Genomic DNA, 26,426 nt, shown 5'->3' with positions numbered 1-26,426 from the left:
TTCGAACTAGTCTAAATAAAAGCATGTCAGATAAACGGGCCTAACTTGTCTGATGGTACAGCAGGGCTTCGAGGTTGGCTAAATTCCATAAGTGGTTCAGTTCTCTGATTCTCCCCGACGATGTACCTTCCTCTAGTGTTGTCTGTAATTCTTCTTTGCCTTCACGCCCACAGAACACTCCATCCTCCTTTGCTCTTCAAAGCAAAGAAACTTTTTCCCCAAAAGATAAAAGCAATCTGTATTTCCTTACTCAGCTACTTCAATTTCTGAAATGTTTGTGCTAATCAGTCTAGATTCCTGAACCAGTCAATGTGCAAAGGGGTCTGGGATTACACTTAGCCAATCAGGCCAACCCTGTAAGATCTGTTTTCTGGGAAGCACATGTGACAGTGGTTCTCAAATTTGCCTGCCCATTAGAGTCACCTGGAGAGATGTTTAAAAGTACCCCAAGTGCAGACTGTTCCCCAAAACACTTAAATCAGAATTTCTGGGAGTGGCATCCAAGCATCAGTATTTTTTGAAGTTCTCCAGGGGATTACAATGGACAGTTTGGAGCAGCACATAAGGGTGGATTCCTTAATGAAAATCAGGATACTATTAGAAAAACAGAAGGAGAAAAGAAAATGCTACATAGTCAATAATATATATTATAGGACTATCAACTACTAAGTTGTATTTCATGACAAATACATAAGAAGAAATAGTCTTGACCACTTTAAGGAAACATGAGAAATCGTCTGGAAGAATTCTTTCAGGTGATAGCTTTCATCCCCACTGCGCTGTTTGTGTTTTTTTCACTAAGGCCTACGTGCAGCTCTCATATTGCCAACTCCGTATATCCACTCGCGTATCAAAAAGCTTCTCAAATTTAAATCGGAACTCTGGATCACTCTTCAATGCCCCAACCCACACCTCCCAGTATTCCATCCTAGTTAATAACACCAGGTGTTCAGGGGCACCTGGGTGGCTCAGTCAGTTAAGCGTCTCTTATTTTCAGCTCAGTCATGATCTCAGAGTGGGGGGTGCAGAATCAGTCCTGCCTCTGGCTCCCTGCTCAGCAGGGACTCTGCTTGAGATTCTCTCTCTCCCTCCCTGTCTGCCCCACCCCACGCACACACTCTCAAACAAATCTTTAAAAAAAACAAAAAACCACACAGCACCAGTTGTTCAAACCAGAAACTTAGGGGTTTTGCTCTTACATAATCTTACTCCTCAACAAAACCTATTTTACCTCCAAAATGTAATCCCGATTCCAACATATCAAACCATCACCATCACTGTATTCCAATCCAAAGTGTCTAGACTTCCTGGTGGTTCTCACACTTCAGCACCTTTTGGAATCACCCAAAGGGTCTGTTAACACAGATTATCGGGCCCTGAAATTCTCACTTTTAATAAGTTCTCAGGCAATGCTGACGCTGCTGATCTGGAGACCAGACTTCAGGAATCACTGCTCTAGTCCACAACACTACGTTAGCGTCCTAATTGGTTTCCTTGCTTCTGTGGACGGCCTGGGATCTATGACCAATCTTTTTTTAAGGTTAATGAGGTCATATTATGCAGATCCCTGGCTAAAACAACCCAGGAGTGCCCAAGACACTGAACAAGCTCTCAAGCCAATCAACTTCCTTTTCACTTTCCCGGCCATATTCGGCTTTCTGTTCCTCTAGCATTTCAGACTCTTTCCTGCTTCAGAAATTACCTATATATTGCTCCCAATGTATGGAAATAGCCCTTAAATCGGACAAATTATTCTAAGTAACAATTCTTTGGGGGAAATCACTACTACATTTTAGGCAGGTTTTGTGAGATTTGATTAGGGTTAGGGGAGGCAAAGAGAAGACACCTGCATTAAGGGTTAATTCCTCTATCAAAATCAGCTTCAATTTTCCTAATCGGGTAATTTTCACATAAATTTCACATAGGCAGGTGCTCGTGAATCCAGGATAACCACGGGAGGCGTTTGTTGGAACCAGATATAAAAGCTATCACTTCTTAGTACAGATAATTTAAGACTTAAATACGACCACCGTTTTACCAATTGTTAACACCATATGGTGGTTTTATTCTCAACACTTTCTTATAGTGCATATATAAGCTTACCAAAACCAACACAGCCTTTCTCAGTCTTAGAGGAGTGCATGTGTTCACCTGCACGTAGCAAAGTCAAAGGCAGTTTCAAGAACAGTCCTCTCCGACAAGCCACAGCATACCTATACCCCATTTAGTTTTTCACCAATCTAACTAGGCATAAACTATTCTGTCACCTAACTAAAGGAAAAGAGACGGACATTTGAACTTAACAAGCATGAATTTAATGTACTAGAAAAGAAACCAAAAAAAGTAGGAACCATTGCGCAGCACACGAACAGCTTCTTTCAGCGAGAAGATGGGTGGCTCTGAAAAGAGCCTTTGGAGTGAAGCGGCCAGCGACCCGTTCGAGCGCCGCGTCCCGGCAGGGACTCACTTGGAGCTGGTGTACTTGGTGACCGCCTTGGTGCCCTCGGACACGGCGTGCTTGGCCAGCTCGCCGGGCAGCAGCAGGCGCACGGCCGTCTGGATCTCCCGGGACGTGATGGTCGAGCGCTTGTTGTAATGCGCCAGGCGGGAAGCCTCGCCGGCGATGCGCTCGAAGATGTCGTTGACGAAGGAGTTCATGATGCCCATGGCCTTGGACGAGATGCCGGTGTCGGGGTGCACCTGCTTGAGCACCTTGTACACGTAGATGGAGTAACTCTCCTTGCGGCTGCGCTTGCGCTTCTTGCCGTCCTTCTTCTGGGCTTTGGTGACCGCTTTCTTGGAGCCCTTCTTGGGCGCGGGAGCGGACTTTGCGGGCTCGGGCATAGCGGGAAGCACGAGCGGCAGACAAGAGCAAGAGCGGACCACAGACGCAAACAGCGCAGTGAGGCCCAGGCTACCGGAAGCGCCTCAGTACTTAAAGAGGCCGTAGGCAAATTAAGGCTCTGGTTACGCTGCGTCGTGATTCGCGCGTGTTCGGCGGCGCTCCTGCGCGGGGACGAGATTATGTAAATGAGCGGATTCTGGCCGAGCCACCGTATTGGCCGTCAGGACAACGATCTTCATTAGCCAATGGAGGCGCTCCGTAGACAATCCGGGTTCTGCCTATAAAAGGGTGAAGTGGCGGGCTATGCGGCGACTTTCTCGGTCGGCAAGTGGGAGCTGTTCGCGGCGAGCGTCGCTGTCATGTCTGGTCGTGGCAAGCAAGGAGGCAAGGCCCGTGCCAAGGCCAAGTCGCGGTCGTCCCGCGCTGGCCTGCAGTTCCCGGTGGGCCGAGTGCACCGCCTGCTTCGCAAAGGCAACTACGCCGAGCGGGTGGGGGCGGGCGCGCCGGTGTACATGGCGGCGGTGCTGGAGTACTTGACGGCGGAAATCCTGGAGCTGGCGGGGAACGCGGCCCGCGACAACAAGAAGACGCGCATCATCCCCCGCCACCTCCAGCTGGCCATCCGCAACGACGAGGAGCTGAACAAGCTGTTGGGCAAAGTCACCATCGCCCAGGGCGGCGTTCTGCCCAACATCCAGGCCGTGTTGCTTCCCAAGAAGACGGAGAGTCACCACAAGGCAAAGGGCAAGTGAGGCCGGCGTCAGGAAGCCCAGCCCGCCCTGGTCTCGAAGGGGGCACCTGTGAAATCAAAGGCTCTTTTCAGAGCCACCCACTCTCTCAAATAAAAGAGTTGTTACAGTAGTCCGTTTTCTCTGTTGCCCTTTCGCCCGTCGTAGGCCGGGCCCCGGGGAGGGGAGGGGGTTGCTCCTTCCCCGTTGCTCGCCTCTCTGAACCTTGAGCGTTCGACCATCTTTATTCTGCCTGGTGGGTCGCAGACCTTAGGGCTGACGAGGCAGGTGGAGGAGCCAGACCTCTTTGGGGGCAGCCACGGCCGATTCGCTAAGTACCGTTAGGCGCCCCCGACCCTCGTCTCAGGAGTGGGGGCCGAGTGCGCAGCTTCCCCAGTTCCCGAGGCCTTTGCCCAGCACACACGTGCAGCCCCGGCCGGCAGGGGAGTGGGGCGGACCTGGTCCTTGGCTTAACTGAGCGGGTTATCTTAGTCCAGCAAAAGGGAGGGACCGCTTTCGCAGCGGAGGCGCAGGTCCCCACTTGGGTTTCTGGAGGCGAGATCTCGCGCTCGGGAGGCGGTGGGGATGGGGGTCTTGGGGTGAGGTGAGACAAACTTCCAATCCGAAAACCAGCGACAGGCGGGAAGAAAGGTCCGTCAGACGAACCAGGGGGGGCTCTTAAAAGGTAATAAGGCGTTTTGGGGGCGGGGGGGGGCAAACGCAAGATTGAGGTTGAATTGGGGAGACAGCGCGGGAAGGAAGGGGGTACCGTGTTCTAAGGGGGGGGAAGGGCTGAGGAGGAACAACATTCTGACACGGTCGCGAACCAAAATGACCCTCCCCCGCCCCGCCGGCCGAAAAGAAAGGCAACACAAGGTACGGAAGACTGCAGGCAAACTGGAAAGTAGAAAAAGCGAGGCGGGTGGGCGGGGTTAGGGAGGATTCTGCCCAAGCCAATGGGTGACGCCAGGGCGTGTGACGTCACAGCCAATGGACAGCCAGCGCGGGACTTTCAATTATTGTCCCGCCCAATCGGAAAAAGACGGTGCCTATAAAGACTGCTGCGGCGGGCGGAGGTCCCGTTACTCTCGCTGCTGCTGCGCTGGTGAGCTGGTGTTTTGGTTCGCCATGGCTCGCACAAAGCAGACCGCCCGCAAGTCGACCGGTGGCAAGGCCCCGCGCAAGCAGCTGGCCACCAAGGCGGCCCGCAAGAGCGCGCCGGCCACGGGCGGCGTGAAGAAGCCGCACCGCTACCGGCCGGGCACCGTGGCCCTGCGGGAGATCCGGCGCTACCAGAAGTCCACCGAGCTGCTGATCCGCAAGCTGCCGTTCCAGCGGCTGGTGCGCGAGATCGCGCAGGACTTCAAGACGGACCTGCGCTTCCAGAGCTCGGCCGTGATGGCGCTGCAGGAGGCGAGCGAGGCCTACCTGGTGGGGCTGTTCGAGGACACGAACCTGTGCGCCATCCACGCCAAGCGCGTCACCATCATGCCGAAGGACATCCAGCTGGCTCGCCGCATCCGCGGGGAGCGGGCTTAAGTGAGCGCTCGGCTCGAGGTTCCATCCTATCCAAAGGCTCTTTTCAGAGCCACCCACAGCAGCACGCGGAAGAAGCTGTGCCACTTAGTCGTCGGCTCTTTCTCGGCGGACGCTCCCCTATGGCGGGAGGGTGGACGTTAGAGCGGGTAGAGGCCACGCGCCGTGTCTAGGTTGCCCAGTTGGCTGGCTTCCTTGTCCGGGGCCGCCAGGACCCCCGGAGACGGCCGTGCGTGCTCGCTTTACTCTTCGAGCCCCTCTGGGGTGAGGGGCGTTTTTATGGGCTCCACCGTGACCCAGGGTCGTCAACTGTAAGGAGAGGAGGGGCTTACGGCCTCGAGAGGCGGCGAGGCGTCCCGAGCGCGCCCCGGCTGGCTTTTTTTTTTTTTTTTTTTAAGATTTTATTTGACAGAGATAGCCAGCGAGAGAGGGAACACAAGCAGGGGGAGTGGGAGAGGAAGAAGCAGGCTCCTAGCCTAGTAGCCTGATGTGGGGCTCGATCCCATAACGCCGGGATCACGCCCTGAGCCGAAGGCAGACGCTTAACCGCTGTACCACCCAGGCGCTCCCCGGCTGGCTTTTTAAGAAAGTTCGCGGGGAGCGGAATGGCGCGGCGTTCCGGCTGGGGAGGGAAATCGCCACCTTCGCGTCGCCCGACCTCTGCCGGGTCAAGTTCGGGATTCCCGAGCTTTGCCTGTGGGTTGGATGTCAGTAATGCCCAGGCTTCTCAGGCCAGCGGGATTTATTTAGCGTGTGTCACTCATCCCTTTACTCCACCCATTTGTCAAAGGTCTCGTGCGCCTGAGCGACTTTCCCCGAGGTCTTTAAGTCCTTTATATTTTCATTTCCCCCAAATTTGCCTCCCCCCCCTTCTAATGCCAATGAACCTTAAGGCAGGTAGTATGGGCAGCTCCAGGCAGGAATGGACCGGAGGACAAAGGGCCCGGCTTCTGTAGCCCCGCATTCAGTTATGACAGTTCCTGTGGGTTCGTCAGAGCAGCAGCAGCGGGAAGGTTCGAAGGCCGCCTTAAGCAAGGCCACTCCCGGGAGCTCTGCCTGTTGGTACCCTTACCTGCTCACGTCCGCAGCAGGAGACTGTTCTTCCAGGAGAACAAGCCCAGATACTGAGACAAAGCTTTATGCAGGTAGTAGAAGAGTTCTTTATCCAGCGCGGGGCGCTCATAGTTCAAGCTCTTGGGCGGCAGGACCCAATGGAAGGCACAACATGCCCAGCTCCTCCCCTCCCTTGGTTACGTTTGTCTGCCGCAGAATCTGTGAGGGCAGAGACTTGCGTTTATCTCAGAGGGGCGATTCGTACACCAGATGAAAGTGGAAGTTTTAAGGCCTCTTGGTGACTTAGAAATGAGTCGGTTTAACTAGAAGAGTGGGGCAGGACCTTGGAAAACGGGTACTGCACAAGACTCACCAGCAAGTGTGTGGGTGACACATCTTCTTAGCTTTGAACACCATTTATCTGCGCCTGGAAGAGGGCAGAGTTTGTGTTTTTGTTCACAGATAAAGCCATTACAGAGATAGATGAACATTCACTGAGGGGAACAGGAACTGAGGCAGAAATACTTTCGAAAACTTTTTGCCCTTTGCAAGGAGTTGTAGGGGGGAAGGGGAGAGAGCAGTGTGGACTGTAGCTGTTCCTGAGGGAGGAAGGGGTGTGTGGGGGGAATTCCCTAGTTTTCAGCCCCAGACTCAGAGATTTTCAGAGTAGGCCCTGTTATGAACTGAATTGTGTGTCCCCCGCCCCTCCCCCAAATTCCTATGATGAAGCTCTAACTCCTAGTACCTCAGAATGTGACTATTTAAAGCCCATATAGGGCTTTTAAAGAGGCATTTAAGTTAAAATGTCATTAGAAGGGCGCCTGGGTGGCTCAGTCGGTTAAGGGTCTGCTTCGGCTCAGGTCATGATCCCAGGGTCCTAGGATAGAGTCCCACATCGGTCTCCCTGCTGAGCAGAGAGCCTTCTTCTCCCTGTCCTACTCCCCCTGCTTGTACTTCTCTGTCAAGGAAATAAATAAAATATTTATATAAACAATTAAGTAAAATGTCATTAGGATGTGCCCTAATCCAATATGAGTAGTGTCTTTTTTATAAGAGGAGATCAGGGGGCATCTGGGTGTCTCAATCAGGCGTCAGACTCTTGGTTTTGACTCAGGTCATGATCTCAGGGCTGTGAGGCAGCTCTGCGCTCAGCAGGGAGTCTGTTTGAGATTCTTTTCCTCTCCCTCTGCCCCTCCCCTGCTCTCGCAGGTGTGCGTGCTCTCTCTCTCTCTCAAATAAATAAATCAATCTTTAAGAAAACAAAAGAAGAGGAGATCAGGACACAGCCAGCACAGAGGGACAACCTTAAGAGGCCACGGTGAGAAGGCAGCCATTGCAAGCTGAGGAGAAGACTCAGAAGAAACCAAACCTGATGACAGAGAGATCTTAGACCTCCAACATCTAGAACTGTGAGTAAATAAATTTCTGTTGCTTGAGCCCCCCAGTCTGTGGTATTATGTTAGGGCAGCCCTAGGAGATCAATACAGGCTCCATGGTCTCTACCCAGGGCCTCATTCCCTGCTCCTCTGTGGCTTATTTATAAGTAGAAGCAGCAGTGACTTAGAGCTGTGCAGGGATGACACCTTTGCACCCAGCATCTCATCCATTGAAATCTGTTTTCAAAGGTGTAGCCTGAAGTTCTCAGAGGAAGAATTACTTCCCAGAGTGTCAGAGTCACTAGTGTCTGAGCAGACGCCTGAGCATGCGGGTTTCCATGTCGGGGCCCTTCCTTCCCAGGATCATATGCCTTGAACTGATACTAAATCCGATTCAAAAGCAAGATACCAACAACCTAAAATACCAAAGATATCCAAGACCTGCCCGTGGCCTTGAGATTGGAGGACAGCCTGCGTGCATCTGCCATGGCTAAGCTAGGGGTAACTAGCTTAGTGGGAATGGCTAGGATCTGCCTTCAACCCTCTCCTCACATTTCTACCCACTTCTCTTCCTCCCACCACAACAGTGACATGCTCACTCACTAAACTCAAAGATTACACGGTGTGGAAGGAAAACAATGAAAGCAGAAGATGAAGAGCACTGGGGACTTAGGACCTGGTCCCTCACTGGTATTGGACAGTGGAGGCCCTCCCTGGTTGGTCTTAACTGGTTTCCTGTGAAAGGTGAGACACAACAGCAGGTCTGGGTCTTGACAATGCAAGGGTTCTCTCCTCAGCCTCACTGAGCCCGCTGCCCTCACATAGGGCCAGCAAACCATAGGCAGTGCAAACAGGTGTATGCAAGCTCACTTTCTGAGGAAGTGGGGCCTATTAACCCTATCTTTCTCACCCAGCAGATGGTCAGGTATTGGCAGGACACTGCTGCCTTACCCATCAGCAGCCATCTTGGAGATTTGCCCCACAGGGTTAGGGCAACAGAATCGGATCCTCACTGTGAGCATGTTTGGGGAGGACTACAAGGAATTCTCCGGTGCCTCCAAGGGCTTCCCAAACTACCAAAAGCATTTTAGTGACAACTTTGACATCTGTTTGGTAGTAAGACAGAGTTGACGTTCCTGCCACTATTCCGTGAAATCCAAACTTCCTAGGCCTAATAGGAAACTTTTGGAATGTCTTTGTTGGTTTGAGAAACTGGGGTGAAATAGTACCCAAATTTTTTTATGTCAGTATCAAAATCTAATTGTTTTAGGTACATAAATAATTTCCCACTCTCAGACTAGTCATAAAAAAAAGGGGGGGGAAGCAATCCATATTCTCTTCAAAAGTCTCATCATAAAATTTGAAGGAAAACAAACAAACAAAAGTCTCATCATGTCCAACCTGGTTCCTGGAAAAGTCTGCCATGGAACTGGTATTGGGTTTTTTCGTTTTTGTTTTTAAAATTTATTTATTTATTTTAGAGAGAAAGAGCGTGGGCGTGTGCTCACATGGGACAGAGAGGCAGAGGGAGAAACTCCGGCAGACTCCGTGCTGAGTGCAGAGTCCGACACAGGGCTCAGTCTCACAACCCTGAGATCATGACCTGAGCTGAAACCAAGAGTCGGATGTTTAACCAATTGCATTATCCAGGTCCCCCGGAACTGGTATGGTTTACTGGACTTTGGGTCCTTTAATCAGAGCTAATGGTGGCCTTGGCTATGGCAGTGACTAGGAGAAGACAGAGATGAAGTGATGGATTGGAGGGAAGTATAGAAGGGTAAATTTGGTAAGATTTGGTGATATAGGCATTTGGAGAATGGGAGAGAGGAAGGAGCTTCTCCTTGACCTGAGGAACTAGGAGATGATGGAAAATTTCACTAAGGTGAAGAATTCAGGGAGAACAAACTGCCTTTGGAACCAAGAAGATGCTTAAAGGCCCTTCTGATGTTGATGTCGAGAATCCCATTAACCATTTAGAGGGACACATTCACCGAAGTAAAGAACGTTAATCTATTTGGTGAAGGGGCTCAGCTGGAGATACTTTGGGGGAAGCCCTTAGCAGAAGGGTAAGGGAATAAAGGCGAACAGAAGGCGGGGAGTTTGATGAGATCTAGCCAGGGGTCTGGGAGAAGAGAAGAGGACTGAGGCAGCCGGAGCAGGGATGGGGCTAGGAGAAGAAGGGAACGCCAAGAGACAGCAGGATAGCTGGAGACCGATGAGGACCACCAGGACAGCATTTGTCGCAAGGAGGCAAAGGTGGTAGCAACAGGGCCATGTTATGCACGCCATTCAGAAATGACGACAACCACTTGTGTTCGTCATGTTCAAGTCCGGTCACTTCCGACTAAGCCTTTTACTTCATCTGTTTTAACCACCACAACCCTGCAAGCAGGCGGGTGTTTTATCACCATTTTACAGACTAGGAAACTCACAGTGCTTTTGCCTAAGCTTCCCCAGCTAGGGAGGGCCATGGCTAGGGGTTCCGGCCAATGTGCTGGGACTCCAAAGTTCGCATCCTGAAGTACAAAACACCAAGTGAAGAGCACATGCTGGAAGCTGAGAGGGGAAGCAACAGGAAGTTCCCGATGTACAGGACTGAGGGCCTCGCTGCTTCAACTGACTCTTTTCCACCTGCTTACCCACAGGCCACCCATCTCCACCACTATCAAGGGGGAAAAAATTTCCGCCCTGTGCCAGAGCTGAGCTTTACACTCTTTCCATCTCCCCCACCCCATTATCCTCAGCATGAAACGCATGCCCATGTGTCATGATCAGTACAGAGAAGCAGAGGCTCTGTGCAAGGCCACAGCTTGAGTTTGAGGCCTGGCTCTGCCTCTTACTACCTATGACACTGTGGCAAGATGCTTAATCTCACCAGGCCTCAGTTCCTCATCTGTAAAATGGGGATAACGGTACCTGCCTGGTGGTGGTATCTGGAGACATTTAAGGAAACAATTCCCATAAAGCGACCAGCACGAGGCTGATCCAAAATAAACAATAGACAGAAACTTAATACTCTTATTAGCGATTCAGAAAAGCTGAAACAAAGTTATAAAGGTAAATACCCTTTCAGTTCCTAAATTGCAAACCTGCCCTGGCTTTTCATTAGGTGTTCATCAGCCATTCCCCTATCTGCACTTGTTTGTTCTTGCCTGACCCAATGTCTGCAATTCGCAACTCCTCCCATGACTTGGCATAACCCTTTCTTCTGTCCAGATATGTTCCCCCTCCTTTGTGGATCTATTGTTTAGTCTGTAAAATTCAGCCCTGCGAAGCTTTTGTCATGTGCCCCCACCACCACCCCTGTTCCTCCTTCTCAGACCAGCCGCACCTTCCCAGGTTCTAACAAGCATATACTCTCCTCTGGTGTTGGCAGCTCCCCCAGGATTAATTTACCCTTCCAGTTCCCCGTCAGACTCTGAGTGCCTTCAGGATGGGCATTTTGTCCTATTCATCTCTGTAAGTCAGTATCCTGACTGCCCAGACGGTCAGGAAATGCCTGATGAGGGACCTAAAGACCTTAGCCTCTGAATCATTACTCAAAAGGACACAGCACCCGGTATCTAACCCCCCCCCCCACACACACACACAACACACCTCTCAGGGGACTCCCAGGAATTTGCAGGTCAGAAGCAGGTCTAGCCGCACCTTGGGAGGAACTTTCTGCAGGCTGGTCCCAGAAGAGGGTAGAAGGTAGCTTCTGGACCGTAACCCTTGCCCACAAATGGCTAAAGCCCAGCATTAGCCAGTTTCTGGTGACCTTAGCTGAAGGCAGCGTTCACCACTACCAGTCCCCTCAATGGCATCAGTGCTTCAAGGGAGATGCTTTAGAGAGGGGTACACATTTGTGGGTAGACTGAATAGTCCCCCACCAAGATGTCCACATCCTGATCCCTGCAGCCTGTGAATCTGTGACCTTAAATGGCAAAGGGACTTTACAGATGTGATTAAATTCAGGACCTGGAGGCAGGGAGACTATCCTGGATTATCTGGGTGGGCCCTAAATATCATCATAACAGACCTTATGAGAAAGAGGCAAGAGGCCTCATGGGGGGAAGATGATGTAATAACAGAAGCAGAGATTGGAGTGCTGAGGCCAGGAGCCCAGAAATGCCAGCGGCCTCTAGAAGCTGGAAGAGACAGGAAGCCTCCAGAAGGAATCAGTCCATCTGACACTGAATGTAGCCCCTTAACACTCACTTTAGGCTCCTGACCTCGAGAACTGTAAGAGATACACGTGTGTTATTTTAATCCTCTAAATTTGGGGTAATTTGTTAAAGCAGGATTAGGAAATACACCATCCTTTCATTCGTGAAAGACACCAGGTTCTTTTAATTTGGGGGGAGGGAGAGTTAAGTGCGATGAGGAGCAGAGTAGGAAGTGTACTTGGAGAAAGGTGTGGGGAGGGAAGGAAGATGGCAGAGGAGGAAAGAAGGGATCGGGAATGGGAAATGGTGCTCCACAGTAAGCAGACTGCTCCTCCATGGGCCTACCCAGCCTCCCTGACCTGCTCAGCCCCAAGTTCCTCAGGGCATTTCCATCTTCACGAGTGGCATTGAGCACCCCTCGATGGTGGTCGACCTTTCCCCGCCCTGGACCTCTATGGGGCTCCTTGAGGCCACTCCAGGGCAGGAAGACCCCCAACTGGCTTCACTGTGGGCTGGCGGCAAGCTCTTCTTGTTCTGGGGACAGCTCTCACCCAGACTGCTGTCAGAATCCTGTGTTAGTGTCCTGGGGCCGCCATAACACATTACCACAAACTTGGTACCTGAAGACAATCGAAATTTATTCTCTCACAGTTCTGAAATCGAAGCACCAGTGGGGCCATCCTCTCTCCAAAGCTTCTAGGGGAGAATCCTTCCTTGCCTCTTTCAGCTTCTAGCGGCTCTAGGCTATCCTTGGCTTCCAGCAGTAAAACTCCAATTTCTGCCCGTGTCTTCATATGGCCTTCGTCCCCGTGTCTCTGTGTCCAGCTTTCCCACTCTTTTCTCTCATCACCCTACATCCAGCAGGATTTCATCTGAAGATCCTTAATTATATCTGCAAAGACCCTATTTCTAAATAAGGTCATATTCTGAGCTTCCAGCTGGACATGACTTCTGGGAGGACACTAGTCAACCCCCTGTGGATGCTGAGCTCAGAGCCTCTCAGGAGGGCCTTCTGGAAGGAGGCCCAGACTTCCCATGATTTTCCCCCTCTAGGTGCCCCTGCACTCTCCATCTCCAAAAAGCCCTTCTGTCTGTTGGTTATACCTGAGTATAAACCATGAGGAACAGATTGCATTTTTACTAACACTCCCCATGTCCGACAGTGTGGGGCCAGAGGGGAGTCTGTGTCTCCACTGAGGGAACTCCAGGCTTCAGGGCAGTACACGGAGAGGTCTGTGGCCCTTGGCTAGATGCCTGTGGTAACCAGGAGAAGGCCTGAACTGTCTGGGCAACTAGGCAACTGTCCCCCAGATTCACTTGCCTGGGAAAAACTGGAAAAGAAGAGACATGGAGCTAGAATAAAGGCTCGGTGTTACAGTTTGAATATCTGTAAAATAGTGACAGCAAATGTGCACACCTCATAGGATGACCACGGGGACACAATGAGATAAATGCAGTCCATGCACAGGACTTAGGGCAGAATCTCAACATGGAAATACATTAATAAGTATTAGTCATTTCATTATGATAAACACTAACTGATACAAGTCCTCGATCTTTACCTTGGGAAACTCACAATCAGGGTGTAGAAAGACTAACACACAGGAAACAATTGGTACATTCTATCTAGAGATGTCTAGATGGGTAGCGTCTAGAGATTCTTCTAGACTGTGACCCAGAAAGTAAGACTACTTGGGCTCCTGAATGTCTCATGACTTACAAAAGCCTTTCCCTTATGTCCTCTCATTTGATTCCACAAGAACCCTGGGAAGCAAGTAGGGCGTTTCATTCCTGTTTCACAGTTAGGGAAATTTCCAGTGAAGATGAGACCCCTGGGAACATGGGTCATCCAGCTAAAAAGTGACCAGGATGGAATCCGAGCCTCGGTTTTGTGTTTTACTTTTCTTTTGTATTAGTGCTACACACTATGTGCTAAACACATAGATACAAATAATATCAGTATTTGTACTGTAGGGAAGAGAAAATTTTTCCTCTACCCTTCTGCATTCTTAGTTGAGACTCCCATAATAAAAGACAGACTGACAAGAGAAAATCAAACAGAAGTTTATTAACATGCATACTTCATGGATACATGGGAGATGCCCAGGAAAAAATAAGTAATTCCCCAAGGTGGCCTGGAATTCAAACTTAAATACCATCTTAATAGTGAAACGGGAGGAGGCCTGGAGGCCTCTTAGTGGAGAGTAAACGCCTTTTAGGAAAGATGAACAGGCCCTTAGACAAATACATGGGAGATATGATAGTTTCTGACCAAGTTTGTCTGGCTGCGGGGTCCACTTCTCCTGTGATAAGGGGCAATCTTCCCTGCTTGATGAAATTCCCAGGGAAGAGATTTATGACAACTGGGTTCCTTTTGGAGGATCTGCCTTGAGGCAGGTGTGGGGGGTCAGAGAAAGTGTGTGTGTCAGAGAAAGTCTGTCCTTTCAGTTTTTCAAATGCCTACAGCTCAAAATAGTCCATATGCCAAAGTAGCATATATTGGGGGAATATGTTCTACGACCCTTCTTATTGTAGAGTAGACCTCTCTTGACCTCAACCCACAGTAAGAAATACATTTGCCATTGCCTTCCAGTCACATTCACATAGGAGTATAAATTGCAACAAGTTTCACAAAATGATACTATTTGTGATATACTCTATTTTATGCTTCTTAAGAAGGAAAAGTAAAAAGGTGATCTCTATCAAGTAAATCACTTTCATAACCCACTAACGGGTCACGGCGTACAGTTAGGAAAACACTGGCTAGAGGAAACTACAAAGACTAAAGTAAAAATCATCTTACTTAATTTTAAAGTCTTAATATTTCTCCAAACATGCCCCCTGAATCTCTCTGTGCTGGCACATGGCCTGTGCCTGTCTTCGTAGGACGGTGATACCCATCTCAGTAGCTAGAGCAGAAGGCATATTATGGTGGATGACAAAGGGAAATGCAGGTCGAGCCGTGTGGGAGCTGAGAGGGAAAGGTTCATTCCAGCTGAGCAAACAAGGTTGGTGATAGTTTGAGCTGGGTTCTAAAGAATATTTAGGATTTGAGACATGTTTAGGTTGCGGGCGAGGAGAAGGGGGTGTAATCCAGGCAGAAGAGATGGTAAAAACAAAGACAGAAGAACTGTTGTGGGGCCCCAGGTAGCACGGGCGAAGGACCGTGATGAGAAGGGAGGCTTTAGGGGCACCTGGCTGGCTCAGTCACTGGAGAATGCGACGGGATCTTTTTTTTTTTTTTTAAAGATTTAGTTATTTATTAGAGAGAGAGTCTGAGAGAGAAAGCAGGACGGGCAGAGGGAGAAACAGAATCCCGAAGCAGGCTCCCCGCCGAGCGCAGAGTCTGCAGCAGGGCTCCATCCCAGAGCCCTGAGATCATGACCTGAGCCGAAATCAAGAGTTGGCTGCTTAACTGACTGAACCACCCAGGCGCCCCTAAGCATGTGACTCTTGATTTCGGGGTTGTGAGTTTGAGCCCCATGTTGGGCGTGGAAACTGATTAAAAAAAAAAAAGTGAGCTTTTAGTACCAGTGACTCAGTGACAAACTAGGGAGGGGCTAGGTTTTATTCTATAAACAATGTTGGAGCAAAGGATACGAATAGGCAATATACAGGAGAACAAACACAAAAGCTATCAAACTCCTGTAAAGATGCTTGAACTCATTAACAATCAAAGAAACAAAAATGAAAACAATGAGGTATCACTTAACACCAGAGGGAGTGGAAAAACTCAGAAAGTTGGATGACCCAAGGGCTGGCCTGGCAGTGGGCTCAGAGGCGTGCTGATGCCATGGTACTGGAAGTCTGGGACGACTATTCTGCAGGGGAGCCTTCACTCAGTTAAGACTAAACAGATCCCGGGGCGCCTGGGTGGCGCAGTCGTTAAGCGTCTGCCTTCGGCTCAGGGCGTGATCCCGGCGTTCTGGGATCGAGCCCCGCATCAGGCTCCTCTGCTGGGAGCCTGCTTCTTCCTCTCCCACTCCCCCTGCTTGTGTTCCCTCTCTCGCTGGCTGTCTCTAGCTCTGTCAAATAAATAAATAAAATCTTAAAAAAAAAAAAAGAATAAACAGATCGGGGGCTTCTGGGTGGCTCAGTTGGTTGAGCATTGGACTCTTGATTTCAGCTCAGGTCATGATCTCAAGGTGGTGAGACTGAGCCCTGCGATCTCTATGCTCAGTGGGGAGTCTGCTTGGGATTCTCTCCATCTCCCTCTGCCCTTCCCCCTCTCACTCACTCACCCTCTCTCTCTAAAATAAATTAAAAAAATATTTTTTTAAAAAAAGAATAATCAGATCCTAATAACCAGAGTTGTGTTCCTGGATTTTTATCCAAAAGATATTCTTACATAGATCCATAAGGGAAATGTACGGCGATGTTGCTTGCAGCATTTTTTGTGATGGGGAAGTGGAGCAAACCTGGGTGTTTGTCACTCAGAGTGAGGAGCTGAAGCGTGATGTTGGCTCATGGTGAAGTTTAATGCAGCACATTCAACAACGTTAAATGTTCACATCACAACACAGCAGAGATGCGGGTTGAGCTTTGTGGGAGTTGAGCAGGAAAGGCCAATTTTTAAAATAAGGTTAGAAAAGGGAGAAAGTAAAACATAGAATAAGATATAAATATGATCCCACTTATGTACATTCTCAGAAAGTAGAAATTAACTAGAACCGAGAAAGTAAAACCACGGTCTGCTATTCACCAGGCTGGGAAAACAGAGATCTAGCTAGCCGAAGAACTAGCAGGAAACATCCCTCCCAAGGACGTGCTGCAGCTGTCGAGTCACGATCCCTTCTTTGAGTGACCACTGCTTCTCTTATTCACTGAGAAACCTGTTCTAAAAATCATAGACGACCAGAACCTTCGCTGTTTGAAAGCATACCAGCAAGAATGAAACATCCCCCTCCTGCCGAGAGGACCCAAATCACTTTGACACAGAGAATGAGCCTTGGTTGTCAACCCAGGTACAAATCTACAATAAGAGGTTTCTAAACACAACATTCCACCTTTCTCTTAACTTTGTGGTTTCCACGGAAACAGGATCCTGGACACACTTCAAAGCCTAATCTTGATGTCCGTCCTTTCACACAGCCCTGCTATGCTTTAAGCCCATCGGAACTCTACCCTCCAGGCTTCCCCACAACCTATATTAATTCTATTTTTTCCTTTATTTGCTGAGACCCATCAGTTTCTTCCATATGCGTTCTCCCTCTTTGAAAACTAGTCAATAAACTTGGCTTGTTAGACCAAGTGGTGGTTGTGGCTTGATTAAGATAGGATTTTTTTTTTTTTCTTAGAGTTGCTATAATTTATTTCAGCATTCCTACGTTTTTGTTTATTTCTAATATTGTTTGAAATGCGAGCGCCGTACGTGCTGCGTCGCTGTCTTGCTTCTTTGGCTTAGCGGTACAGTGTGATGAATGAAAGGAGACTCTGGCCTTTAATCCTGGCTCGGCCACTTCCTGACCATGTGACTGAACCAGGTTACTTAGCCTCTCTGGGATTCCATCTCCACATCTGTACAGTGGAAATAATGATGCTTCGGAGGATAAACGGAGTTAATCCATGTACAGTGTTTAAAACATCGTCTGGCACCAAGAAAGAATATGTAAGCAGTAGAAAAAGTATATATGCCATTCTACTTGAGCCTGGCATGTTTAGTTAGTAGTCAAGCATGTTCTGCAGCTTTTTAGTTTTTGTTTTGTAATAATAATAATAATAGACTCACAGGATTTGCCAAAATAGTACAAAGAGTGCTCTTCACTCGCTTCTCCCAATGGTGATATGTTATATATCTGTAATACGATATCAAAACCAGGAGATTGATGTCAGTGCATTATTGCTAACTAATATACAGGCCTTAATTACTGCTCACAAGTCTTTTAACCTGCGTTCCTGTGCGTGTGTGCATGTAATTCTACGCAATTTTAGTCCATGTGTAAACTTGCATAACCACCACCACAATCAAGATGCAGGCCTGTTCAGTCATCCCAAAAGAACTTCCCAGTATCTTTCCAGCCACCTCCCATCTCCCCCGCATTGCCTGGAAACCATCAATCTATTCATCTCCGTAGTTGTGTTATTTCAAAATGCCATATAAATGAAATATACGGTATGCAAGGGTAATTATTTTTAATGCCCAGAAAACAATACTCTTTTTGCAAGAACACAGAGGAGGAAAACTAGAACGATTGTCTGCAAGGGAGTAAAGAATGAATAAAACAAAGGAATAATAAATAAGAAAAGGGGGCAATGGTTCCACTAAGCGTATACAGCAAACACAGTAACAGATCCTCAGAGTATGTGTGATTTGCAAATTTTAGAAAAACATGAGTAAAATTTAGGAACATCCATTTATCGTGCATGTCTCAGTCAGAACAAAGATAAGAAGGTCAGAATAACCTTCCCCAAATATTGCCCTTGACTTGCCCAGTAACCCACAGCAACTGTCCAGAGCCAGCTCTTCATACTCTCCTCCTAATTTCACACCCCTCTGTGACCCAGTCCTCCTTGAGGAGGCTGACTGGCTCTCCTGGGCTGGCTGAGGACCAAATCTCTCACCGGGACCTCATCAGCGGAGTTGACTAGTCAGGAAAATCACTTCGGAGCTTAACTCTTTTAAAGTTGATGTTCACAATTTTTTTAAAAGGCATATTGCTTTTTTTTTTAAAGATTTTATTTATTTATTCGACAGAGAGTGAGAAATAGAGCAAGTGTGCATAAGCAGGGGGAGGGGCAGAGAGAGAAGCAGGCTCCCTGCTGAGCAGGGATCCTGATACAGGACTCGATCCTAGGACCCTGGGGATCATGACCGGAGCCAAAGGCAGACGCTTAACCGACTGAGCCACCCAGGCACCCCAATGTTCACAATTTTTTAAGTGATTGTATTTTTCATCAGATTGGGACTAGCGAAGTCCCAGTCCCTGCGCCGGAGTCCGCACGTAAACCCCAGGAGCGCCTGGGGTCCATTGCTGCTGTCTGGGTTGAGCTCTGGTTGAAGATTTTTCTTGTTGAAGAAATCTTGTTGAAAATCTTGTTGAAGATTTTTTTAACTGTATTTCAGAATTAATTAAAATGAACTGAGGGTGTACTAGGTGCCAAGAAGTAGGATAGGTATTTGAAACATATTATTTTTACCAAAAATATTCTCACAGCACTGGGGCTTTTCTTTTCTTTAAGGGCAATAACCCCACTGCCCAAATAACCTTTGCTGACAATGATTTCAAGCATACATTGATCAAAAATTCAAATGATATTGAAAGACATAAAGAAAAAGTAAAAGCCTCCTTCAGGCCTAACCAAACTTCTCTTTATCAGTAGCCACTCTTGAACCCTGGGTGGTTGATGCCTGGGTGGCTCAGTGGGTTAAGCATCTGCCTTCTGCTCAGGTCATGATCTTGGAGTTCTGGGGTCGAGTCCCGCATGGGGTTCCTTGCTTGGTAGGGGAGTCTGCCTCTCCCTCTGCCTGCTGCTCCCCCTGCTTGTTCTCTCTCTCTTACAAATAAATGAGTAAGATCTTAAAAAAAGAAAAAGAAGTTAAATACACTTATCAGTAGCCACTCTTATTTGTTTTATTATGTGAAATTCCAGAAAAATGTTTCATTCGTGTCCGCACGCATACACACCAATACACATGCACCCTTTTTAATTTACATCAAAAGGGACCCCATCACTTTCTTTTCACCCACTAATAGATATTTAAGTAGTTTCTAAGTGTTTAATATTAAAAATAATACTGCTTTCTCTTTATGGAAGCATTCTAGCTAATAAATTAAAGAGTGCCAGAATATCATTTTGCAGCCCCTCGTGAACTAAAGATCTCAGCATTAAGCATCAGCAGATGTTATCACAAAAAGGGAAGCAATCAGACATTGTGTGTCTCCCGATAGAAAGAAAAAAAAAAACAGCACCACTTATGTAACAGTCTTGCCAGGGAGTGAAAAAGTGAACCTGAACCTAGTCAAGCCTCCCTTTATTCCACCGTTCTCTCGGGGAGACGCAGAGGGGCAGCCATCATGGTGAAGCCCACCCCAGCGAAGCCGTCAGCAACATCCCAGTGGGAAACGCCGCAGGAAAAACAACGCAGTCTCTTCAACAAAGAAATTATAAGAAAAGAAAGAGATGAATGGCAAACACATATTAGAGTTGAAAGACATGTCAACTAACCATTATGTATAGAACTAATTTGGATTCAGATTCAAACAAAGTATTTTTTTTTTAAAGATTTTATTTATTTATTTGACAGAGATAGAGACAACCAGCGAGAGAGGGAACACAAGCAGGGGGAGTGGGAGAGGAAGAAGCAGGCTCATAGCGGAGGAGCCTGATGTGGGGCTCGATCCCAGCACGCCGGGATCACGCCCTGAGTCAAAGGCAGACGCTTAACCGCTGTGCCACCCAGGCGCCCCCAAACAAAGTATTTTTTAAAGCTGTGACATGTAGATTAATTTTAACACCAGCTTGGTATTTGATGAATTAAGGAAGTATTGTTAATTATTTTTGATGTGACTTGGTATTGCGGTCCTTATCGTTTAGAGATACGCAAAGAAATATTTATGGATGAAATAATATGGTTTCTGGGATCTGCTTCAAAATGATACAGGATGGACACTCAAGTTTGATAACTGATAAAGTTGGATAACGGATACCTTGCCTTGTGTGTATATGTTTTAATTTCTCAATTATCAAGAATTAAAAATACATTTTTTATAAAAATTTGCGATCTACCATCCCTGCATGAATATCTTAGAGTATTTTGTTTAGGCGCTTTTGTTTTGTATTTGTATATGAAAAGGGAATTGTGATAGTTATTGTTAATTATTGTCACGTTACCCACTGAAACATTTGCACCACGTTCTTCTCCCACTAGTAGTGTGTAAGACTATCCCATTTCTTTAGCCCTAATCAGCACTGGGCATTAGCAAACCTTTACATTTGACCAACTATGAATCTCACGGTCCCCTTGGAATCTCATGGTCCCCTCCCAGCACCGTGGTGGCTGGTATCAGCCTGGAAGGCCTGATGCAGCCATTTCTGCCGTAAGGGAAGCCCCATTGCAGTGACTGGATACTCATTTGAGGATCGAGGTGCCATCGGCCCCAGAAGGTTCTTGAATGGACATAGAGCCTGTGGCTCTGAGACTGAGTTTTCTGTTTTTCAATGACATTCGGCTTCATTCTGTCTCCATAGTCACGTTAGCCTAGAAGCTAATTGGGTTCTCTAAAGTTTGTTTCCATCTGTCTGGTCTAATCTGGCAAGGTCCGGTTCTGCCTACGTGTCACCTCCTGTTACCGCACTCTCCTCTGTGTCCTCTAAACACCGCCCACATTAGACTTCTTGCAGGTCCTCCTACCTCTCTGGGCCTGCTGTCTTTTGCTCTCCTCCAGGTCTTTGCCCGTGCCACCCCCTGCCTGGACCACTCTCCCTTCCCATCCACCGCAGGTCTCATCCTAAAGCCCCTTCCTCCCAGAGGCCTTCCTCACCCACACCAATGTCAAGTTAGGCCTCCCCCCCGTTACACGCTCTGTGTCGCCACTTATCCCACCCTAACACTTGTCACACTTTATTATAGTCACTGCTTTAGTATCTGACCTCCCTACTAGCCACTAAAAGTCCAGGAAGGCAGAAGCCACTCTGTTCTGTTGAACCTTGTATCCTCACTGCCCGGCAGATTCCCTGATATCTAACAGATACTGAACAAATTACTGAATGAAAAAATGAAGTAATGATATCATACCTAGCAATGCTCAGGAGTCAGAGAAGAGGAATGGTCCTAGAGATCCTTTCTTATAGAACTTAATAATATCAATAGATTACTTAAAACATTTACGAACTTAGTAGATAGAGATTTTTCATCACCCATGTGAATGATTAAACCTAGTCTCCCCAGGCACAGGGACAGTCTCCCGGTTTAGGGTCACTTACTGAGCCCTAAACAGAGCTGGCCCTCAGGCTTACTCTCTGCGCCAGATTTTCTGATTAGCCATATTGTGAGGTATGTTAGCCTCCCTCTCAAAGGAGCAGGGCTCCCCAGACCACACGGCGAAGCCAAATATGTATAAGAATTGTTGATAAGGTTTTACGTTTTTTGTTTTATTTATTTATTTTTCTTTTGAAGGCCAAACTGAGGCAGTGAGGCAGGCCACTGGAGGTTTATAAGCAGGTGGGTGATGAGATCAGATCTGTGCTTGGAAGGTTACTCTAGCAGCAGATAGAATGGATTTGAGAGGTGTGAGCCTAGGAGAAGGTAGGTGTAACCCTAACACTTTCTCGCACTTGAATAGAAGAGGTATTTGTGTACAGGTCCCACGCCCGTCTGAGTTCCTTCCCAACTGAGGGCAAAAAGTTTATCGTGTTCATCTGTGGAACTATCATGACACAAAATTGGAGCGCATTAAAAAGTGGAAGGACAGGAGCCCAATCATCCATCAACAATTGAATGGGGGGCACCTGGGTGGCTCAGTCAGTTAAGCATCTGCCTTGGGCTCAAATCATGATCCCGGGGTCAATAAAATCTCTTAAAAAAAGAAAAAAAAAGAATTTGAGTGAAAGAAGTCAGACACAAACGACACACTCTGTACAATTCCATTTATATAAAGCTTTAGAAAATGCAAACTATCTCTAATGTCATAAGCAAAACAGCGGTTGCCTGAGGGCAGGGATGCGGGCAAAGGAGGACATTGGTAAAGGGAACAGAGGGAAGAATTATGAAGGGGCGCTAGGCAACTCTGGGGTGGGGTGATGGATATGTTCATTATTTTGAGTGTAGTGATGTTTTCATTGATATACAGGTATGTATGTCAAAACTTAGCAAATTATACTTTAAACATGTGCAGCTTATTGTATGCCAATTATAACATAATAAAGTTAAAAAAAAAAGTACAGGTGGGTACGGTAGAGAAATGAAGGAAGAGGGTCATTTGAGCTGGAAGATATGGCTTTGGCTTGAAAGAAAGCTCTGGCCAAGCCAGAAGGAAGGGGCAGTCCAGTCTAGACCTGAGCAAATGGGTTTACTGGAAGGTGAGCAGACCCTTTAAAGGAGAGCAGAAAACCTATGTAACCCTATAGGAGAGCAGTAGGAAACAGAGCTATAAAAGGAGGAAGAGGCAGATTTTGGAGAGCTTTGAATATCAAGCCTTTTTTTTTTTTTTTTTTTTTTTACGGGCCAGTGAGAAGGGCAGAGGGAAAGGGAGACAGAGAGAGAATCTTAAGCAGGCTCTGCGTTGGGCATACTGGGCTTGATCTCACAAACCCTGACATCATGACCTGAGCAGAAATCAAGAGTCAGACGTTCCACCGACTGAGCCACCCAGGCACCCTTATTTCTTCTATCTTCCTTATAATGCTTCTTATTTGTTGTCATGTCTTTTTATTTTTTATCTTTTTATTATTTTTTTAAAGATTTTTAAAAATTTGTCAGAGAGAGAGAGAGCACAAGCAGGGGGAGCAGCAGAGGGAGAGGGAGAAGCAGTCTCCCCACTGAACAGGACCCTGGGATCATGACCAGAGCCGAAGGCAGACGCTTAACTGACTGAGCCACCCAGGTGTCCCTGTGGTCATGTCTTTTTAAGTGACTAGGCATTAACTGTGTCCTCATAACAAGCTACTTCAGCCCCAGTGCACCTCCTGGATAAACTAAGTTTGGCCAATGGCTTATAAATATTCATCCTCCAAATCAGAGGCAACCAGCTTTTCCACAGACCCAGCGGTGGTTGTATCTGTTAACTTCGTTTAATGAGAAAATATATTGCAAATAATAAGAATCCAGCCAAGCTTTTAAATTAATCGGTAATTTTATTAATAACAACAGCATCTACACACATTTGAAAACGCACATGTAGGAAACAAAAGATTAATTCAGTTTATGATAATGTCTGGAGTCCATCTGGATTCATGAAGCCCTTAGGATCAATTCCAGGACTCCTCAGTCAAAAGCAGAGTTGAATAACTGATCAGACCATCAGCAAAATCAAGGCTTGGACAGAAAGAGTGAACATTCTGTAATTACACAAAATAAAATTAAAATGCAATTGTCTGCATGTGTGAGGATACAAAGGTGGACAATGTTAGCTGCATGAGCGGTGAACCAATCCCTTTGCTTTTCTCAACCTCCTTTGTAAAAGAGGTTATTTAACCTTGCCTGTCTCACAGGGTCTATCTTTTCAGGGCCTCTTGATAAGTGACAAGGTGAGTGTAAATTAAAAGCTCATCTGCGTGGGGAACAGAGGATCAGGATGCAGATGGTGGGTGTCAGAAAAGGAGATGGGAAAAGGATCTTTCCAGTGACCAATGCTCTGAATTTAATGAAAATCCAAAAGAGGTTACACTATAATAAGAAACATAAAGGGAAAACCAACCACCGCCACCTCCGTTTTGGTGTGCAAAAGGAATCTTAACCCGGGCCTCCTCAGAGCTCTTGCCCTCAAGTGACCCCGGACTGACTTGGCCAGAACTCCAAAAACATTTCCGTTTTCATGTTTTCACACGTGTCTAATGGAAATGAACAGCACGCACCCAGCCACGGAAGCGATTTAAGAAAGGGATGGCGTGGGAAAATTAATTCGACAAATTTTAATTCAGTAAGTATTTAAGTGTCCGCTATGCGCCAGGCAGACTGGCGTTGACTGTAACAGAAAACCAGACCAGCAAAGCCTCTGTTAAGGGCTTGAGGAGAAAGACCATAAATAAGAAAATAAACGAACCAGACAATTTCTGACAGCTGCTAGGAGGAAGAGAAAACAATGAGACCAGATGATAGGCAGGAACGAGAGACGCAAATTCCTGAGCGGGACTTGGGAAGGTCTGTGAGAGGTGACTTTTTGAGCCCAGACCTAAACGACCAGCGCCTCGCGGTGACCCAAGGCCGGGGCGTTCCAAGGGAGAATTAAATGCAAAAACGATCCACAAACCGAGAAAGAATAGGGATTTCAAAGCCCCGAAGCGAGCGGCGGGAGCCGGAATCTCGGAATTCCGAAGCGGGCGCGTGAGTTTGAATATGCGTGTCGTCCAATCAGGGCAAGGCTGGGACCCGGCAGCGAAGGCTCCACCCTCGGCGCCCAGAGCGCTGGTGTCCACAGGAGGCCGCCCCGCAGGGCAGAAGCGGTGACTGGGCACCCAGGCAGCTGCCCAACGCTCAGAATTCTTCAGGGCTCTGACGCAATGTTCCCGGGACCCGGGCTTAGTTGTCCTGGGGTCCTCCCTTGAGTGAGAATGACCGAAATCCGTTCGTTTTAGAATACCGATGAAACAGACACCCAACGGTCACCAGGACACAATAGTCTGGGGACGGAAGGTGAGGAGAAGCGAATTTTCAACATCCTAATTCGAAAGGACGTATAAAAAAACTAAGAAGCACAGTTAAGGGGTTAAGACGCGCCCTAGTTTAAAAAGCAAAGCCAGTCACGCGCCAGGACTCTCAAGTTGGAAAGGCTTAAAAAGCTACGTAAGCCATCTTTCATGACCTTTCACAAGTGACTTGTGAAAGCAAGTGAGGGTAAAGTAAGTGAACAAAGCTCTTTTCTCGTGATTAGGTGGGTGGCTCTGAAAAGAGCCTTTGGAGTCAAGCGGCCGGCGACTCATGCGAGCGCCGTGTCCCAGCAGGGACTCACTTGGAGCTGGTGTACTTGGTGACCGCCTTGGTGCCCTCGGACACGGCGTGCTTGGCCAGCTCGCCGGGCAGCAGCAGGCGCACGGCCGTCTGGATCTCCCGGGACGTGATGGTCGAGCGCTTGTTGTAATGCGCCAGGCGGGAAGCCTCGCCGGCGATGCGCTCGAAGATGTCGTTGACGAAGGAGTTCATGATGCCCATGGCCTTGGACGAGATGCCGGTGTCGGGGTGCACCTGCTTGAGCACCTTGTACACGTAGATGGAGTAACTCTCCTTGCGGCTGCGCTTGCGCTTCTTGCCGTCCTTCTTCTGGGCTTTGGTGACAGCCTTTTTCGAGCCCTTCTTGGGCGCGGGAGCGGATTTTGCCGGCTCAGGCATCGTAGAACACCATACGCGTTAGCAAAGAAAAGAAGTGCGAGAATGGGCGGGCCTGATCCTTTTATAACCATCGTATGCAAATTAGGGCTCCAAAAGCCCTTCGTTTCCATTGGGCCTTGTAGGGACCTTGCGTTATCAGTAATAACTACGTCACAGCACCTACTCTTAGCCTCATTGGCCAGTTCTGGAGCCAATTTAGGACCAATGAAAAACCCGTTCCTGACCCCACCCCTAGCAAAGCTTATAAAGGCTTTTCAATCGCTGAGCTTTCAATCCTGTTTTGTCGTGAGGTTCTGAGCTGTAGGTGTTTTTGCCTCACTTTCAATCATGTCAGGGCGTGGGAAGCAGGGAGGCAAGGCCCGCGCCAAGGCCAAGTCGCGGTCGTCCCGCGCTGGTCTGCAGTTCCCGGTGGGCCGAGTGCACCGCCTGCTGCGCAAAGGCAACTACGCCGAGCGGGTGGGGGCCGGCGCGCCGGTGTACATGGCGGCGGGGGTGGGGGACCTCTCCCTGGAGCTGGCGGGGAACGCGGCCCGCGACAACAAGAAGACGCGCATCATCCCCCGCCACCTCCAGCTGGCCATCCGCAACGACGAGGAGCTGAACAAGCTGTTGGGCAAAGTCACCATCGCCCAGGGTGGCGTTCTGCCCAACATCCAGGCCGTTCTCTTACCAAAGAAAACTGAAAGCCACAAAGCCAAAAGTAAATAAAACCCTGACAAGCCAAAGACCAAAGGCTCTTTTTAGAGCCACCCAAGT

At 48.1% G+C, this 26,426-nt stretch overlaps 4 protein-coding genes across 6 annotated transcripts; 2 read left to right on the top strand and 2 right to left on the bottom strand.

The window, feature by feature from the left end:
• Positions 1–2,292: 2,292 nt before the first annotated feature.
• On the bottom strand, positions 2,293–2,942 carry LOC121102015 (histone H2B type 2-E). Its single transcript, XM_040626815.1, has one exon. The coding sequence runs from the start codon at positions 2,842–2,844 to the stop codon at positions 2,464–2,466; it is 381 nt and encodes a 126-aa protein (XP_040482749.1). The 5' UTR covers positions 2,845–2,942; the 3' UTR covers positions 2,293–2,463.
• A 112-nt stretch (positions 2,943–3,054) lies between these two features.
• Positions 3,055–26,424, top strand: LOC103667570 (histone H2A type 2-A). 3 transcript variants are annotated; one of them, XM_040626813.1, is made up of 2 exons: positions 3,055–3,393; positions 26,178–26,424. In XM_040626813.1, the coding sequence occupies exons 1-2, from the start codon at positions 3,205–3,207 to the stop codon at positions 26,376–26,378; spliced, it is 390 nt and encodes a 129-aa protein (XP_040482747.1). In that variant the 5' UTR covers positions 3,055–3,204; the 3' UTR covers positions 26,379–26,424. The 3 variants fall into 3 exon arrangements, with proteins under 3 accessions (XP_040482747.1, XP_040482746.1, XP_008693967.1); XM_040626812.1 differs by having other exon boundaries at positions 3,055–3,480; positions 26,265–26,424; XM_008695745.2 differs by lacking the exon at positions 26,178–26,424 and having other exon boundaries at positions 3,120–3,706.
• LOC103667571 (histone H3) lies at positions 4,613–5,161 on the top strand. Its single transcript, XM_008695746.2, has one exon. It carries the CDS (start codon positions 4,702–4,704, stop codon positions 5,110–5,112), a length of 411 nt encoding a protein of 136 aa, XP_008693968.1. The 5' UTR covers positions 4,613–4,701; the 3' UTR covers positions 5,113–5,161.
• Positions 25,206–25,708, bottom strand: LOC103667572 (histone H2B type 2-E). Its single transcript, XM_040626816.1, has one exon. It carries the CDS (start codon positions 25,668–25,670, stop codon positions 25,290–25,292), a length of 381 nt encoding a protein of 126 aa, XP_040482750.1. The 5' UTR covers positions 25,671–25,708; the 3' UTR covers positions 25,206–25,289.
• Positions 26,425–26,426: the final 2 nt, after the last annotated feature.

Source organism: Ursus maritimus, unplaced genomic scaffold (genome assembly GCF_017311325.1).
Source record: "Ursus maritimus isolate PB19 unplaced genomic scaffold, ASM1731132v1 scaffold_12, whole genome shotgun sequence".
Classification (NCBI taxonomy): domain Eukaryota; kingdom Metazoa; phylum Chordata; class Mammalia; order Carnivora; family Ursidae; genus Ursus; species Ursus maritimus.
Note: the sequence above shows the minus strand (reverse complement) of the source record. Positions and strands in the feature narration are given on the sequence as shown.

What these genes read in the sequence shown, in the direction of transcription:
- LOC103667571 (XM_008695746.2), top strand. Translation starts at nt 4,702, where the DNA reads ATGGCTCGCACAAAGCAGACCGCCCGCAAGTCGACCGGTGGCAAGGCC.
- LOC103667570 (XM_008695745.2), top strand. Translation starts at nt 3,205, where the DNA reads ATGTCTGGTCGTGGCAAGCAAGGAGGCAAGGCCCGTGCCAAGGCCAAG.
- LOC121102015 (XM_040626815.1), bottom strand. Translation starts at nt 2,844, where the DNA reads ATGCCCGAGCCCGCAAAGTCCGCTCCCGCGCCCAAGAAGGGCTCCAAG.
- LOC103667572 (XM_040626816.1), bottom strand. Translation starts at nt 25,670, where the DNA reads ATGCCTGAGCCGGCAAAATCCGCTCCCGCGCCCAAGAAGGGCTCGAAA.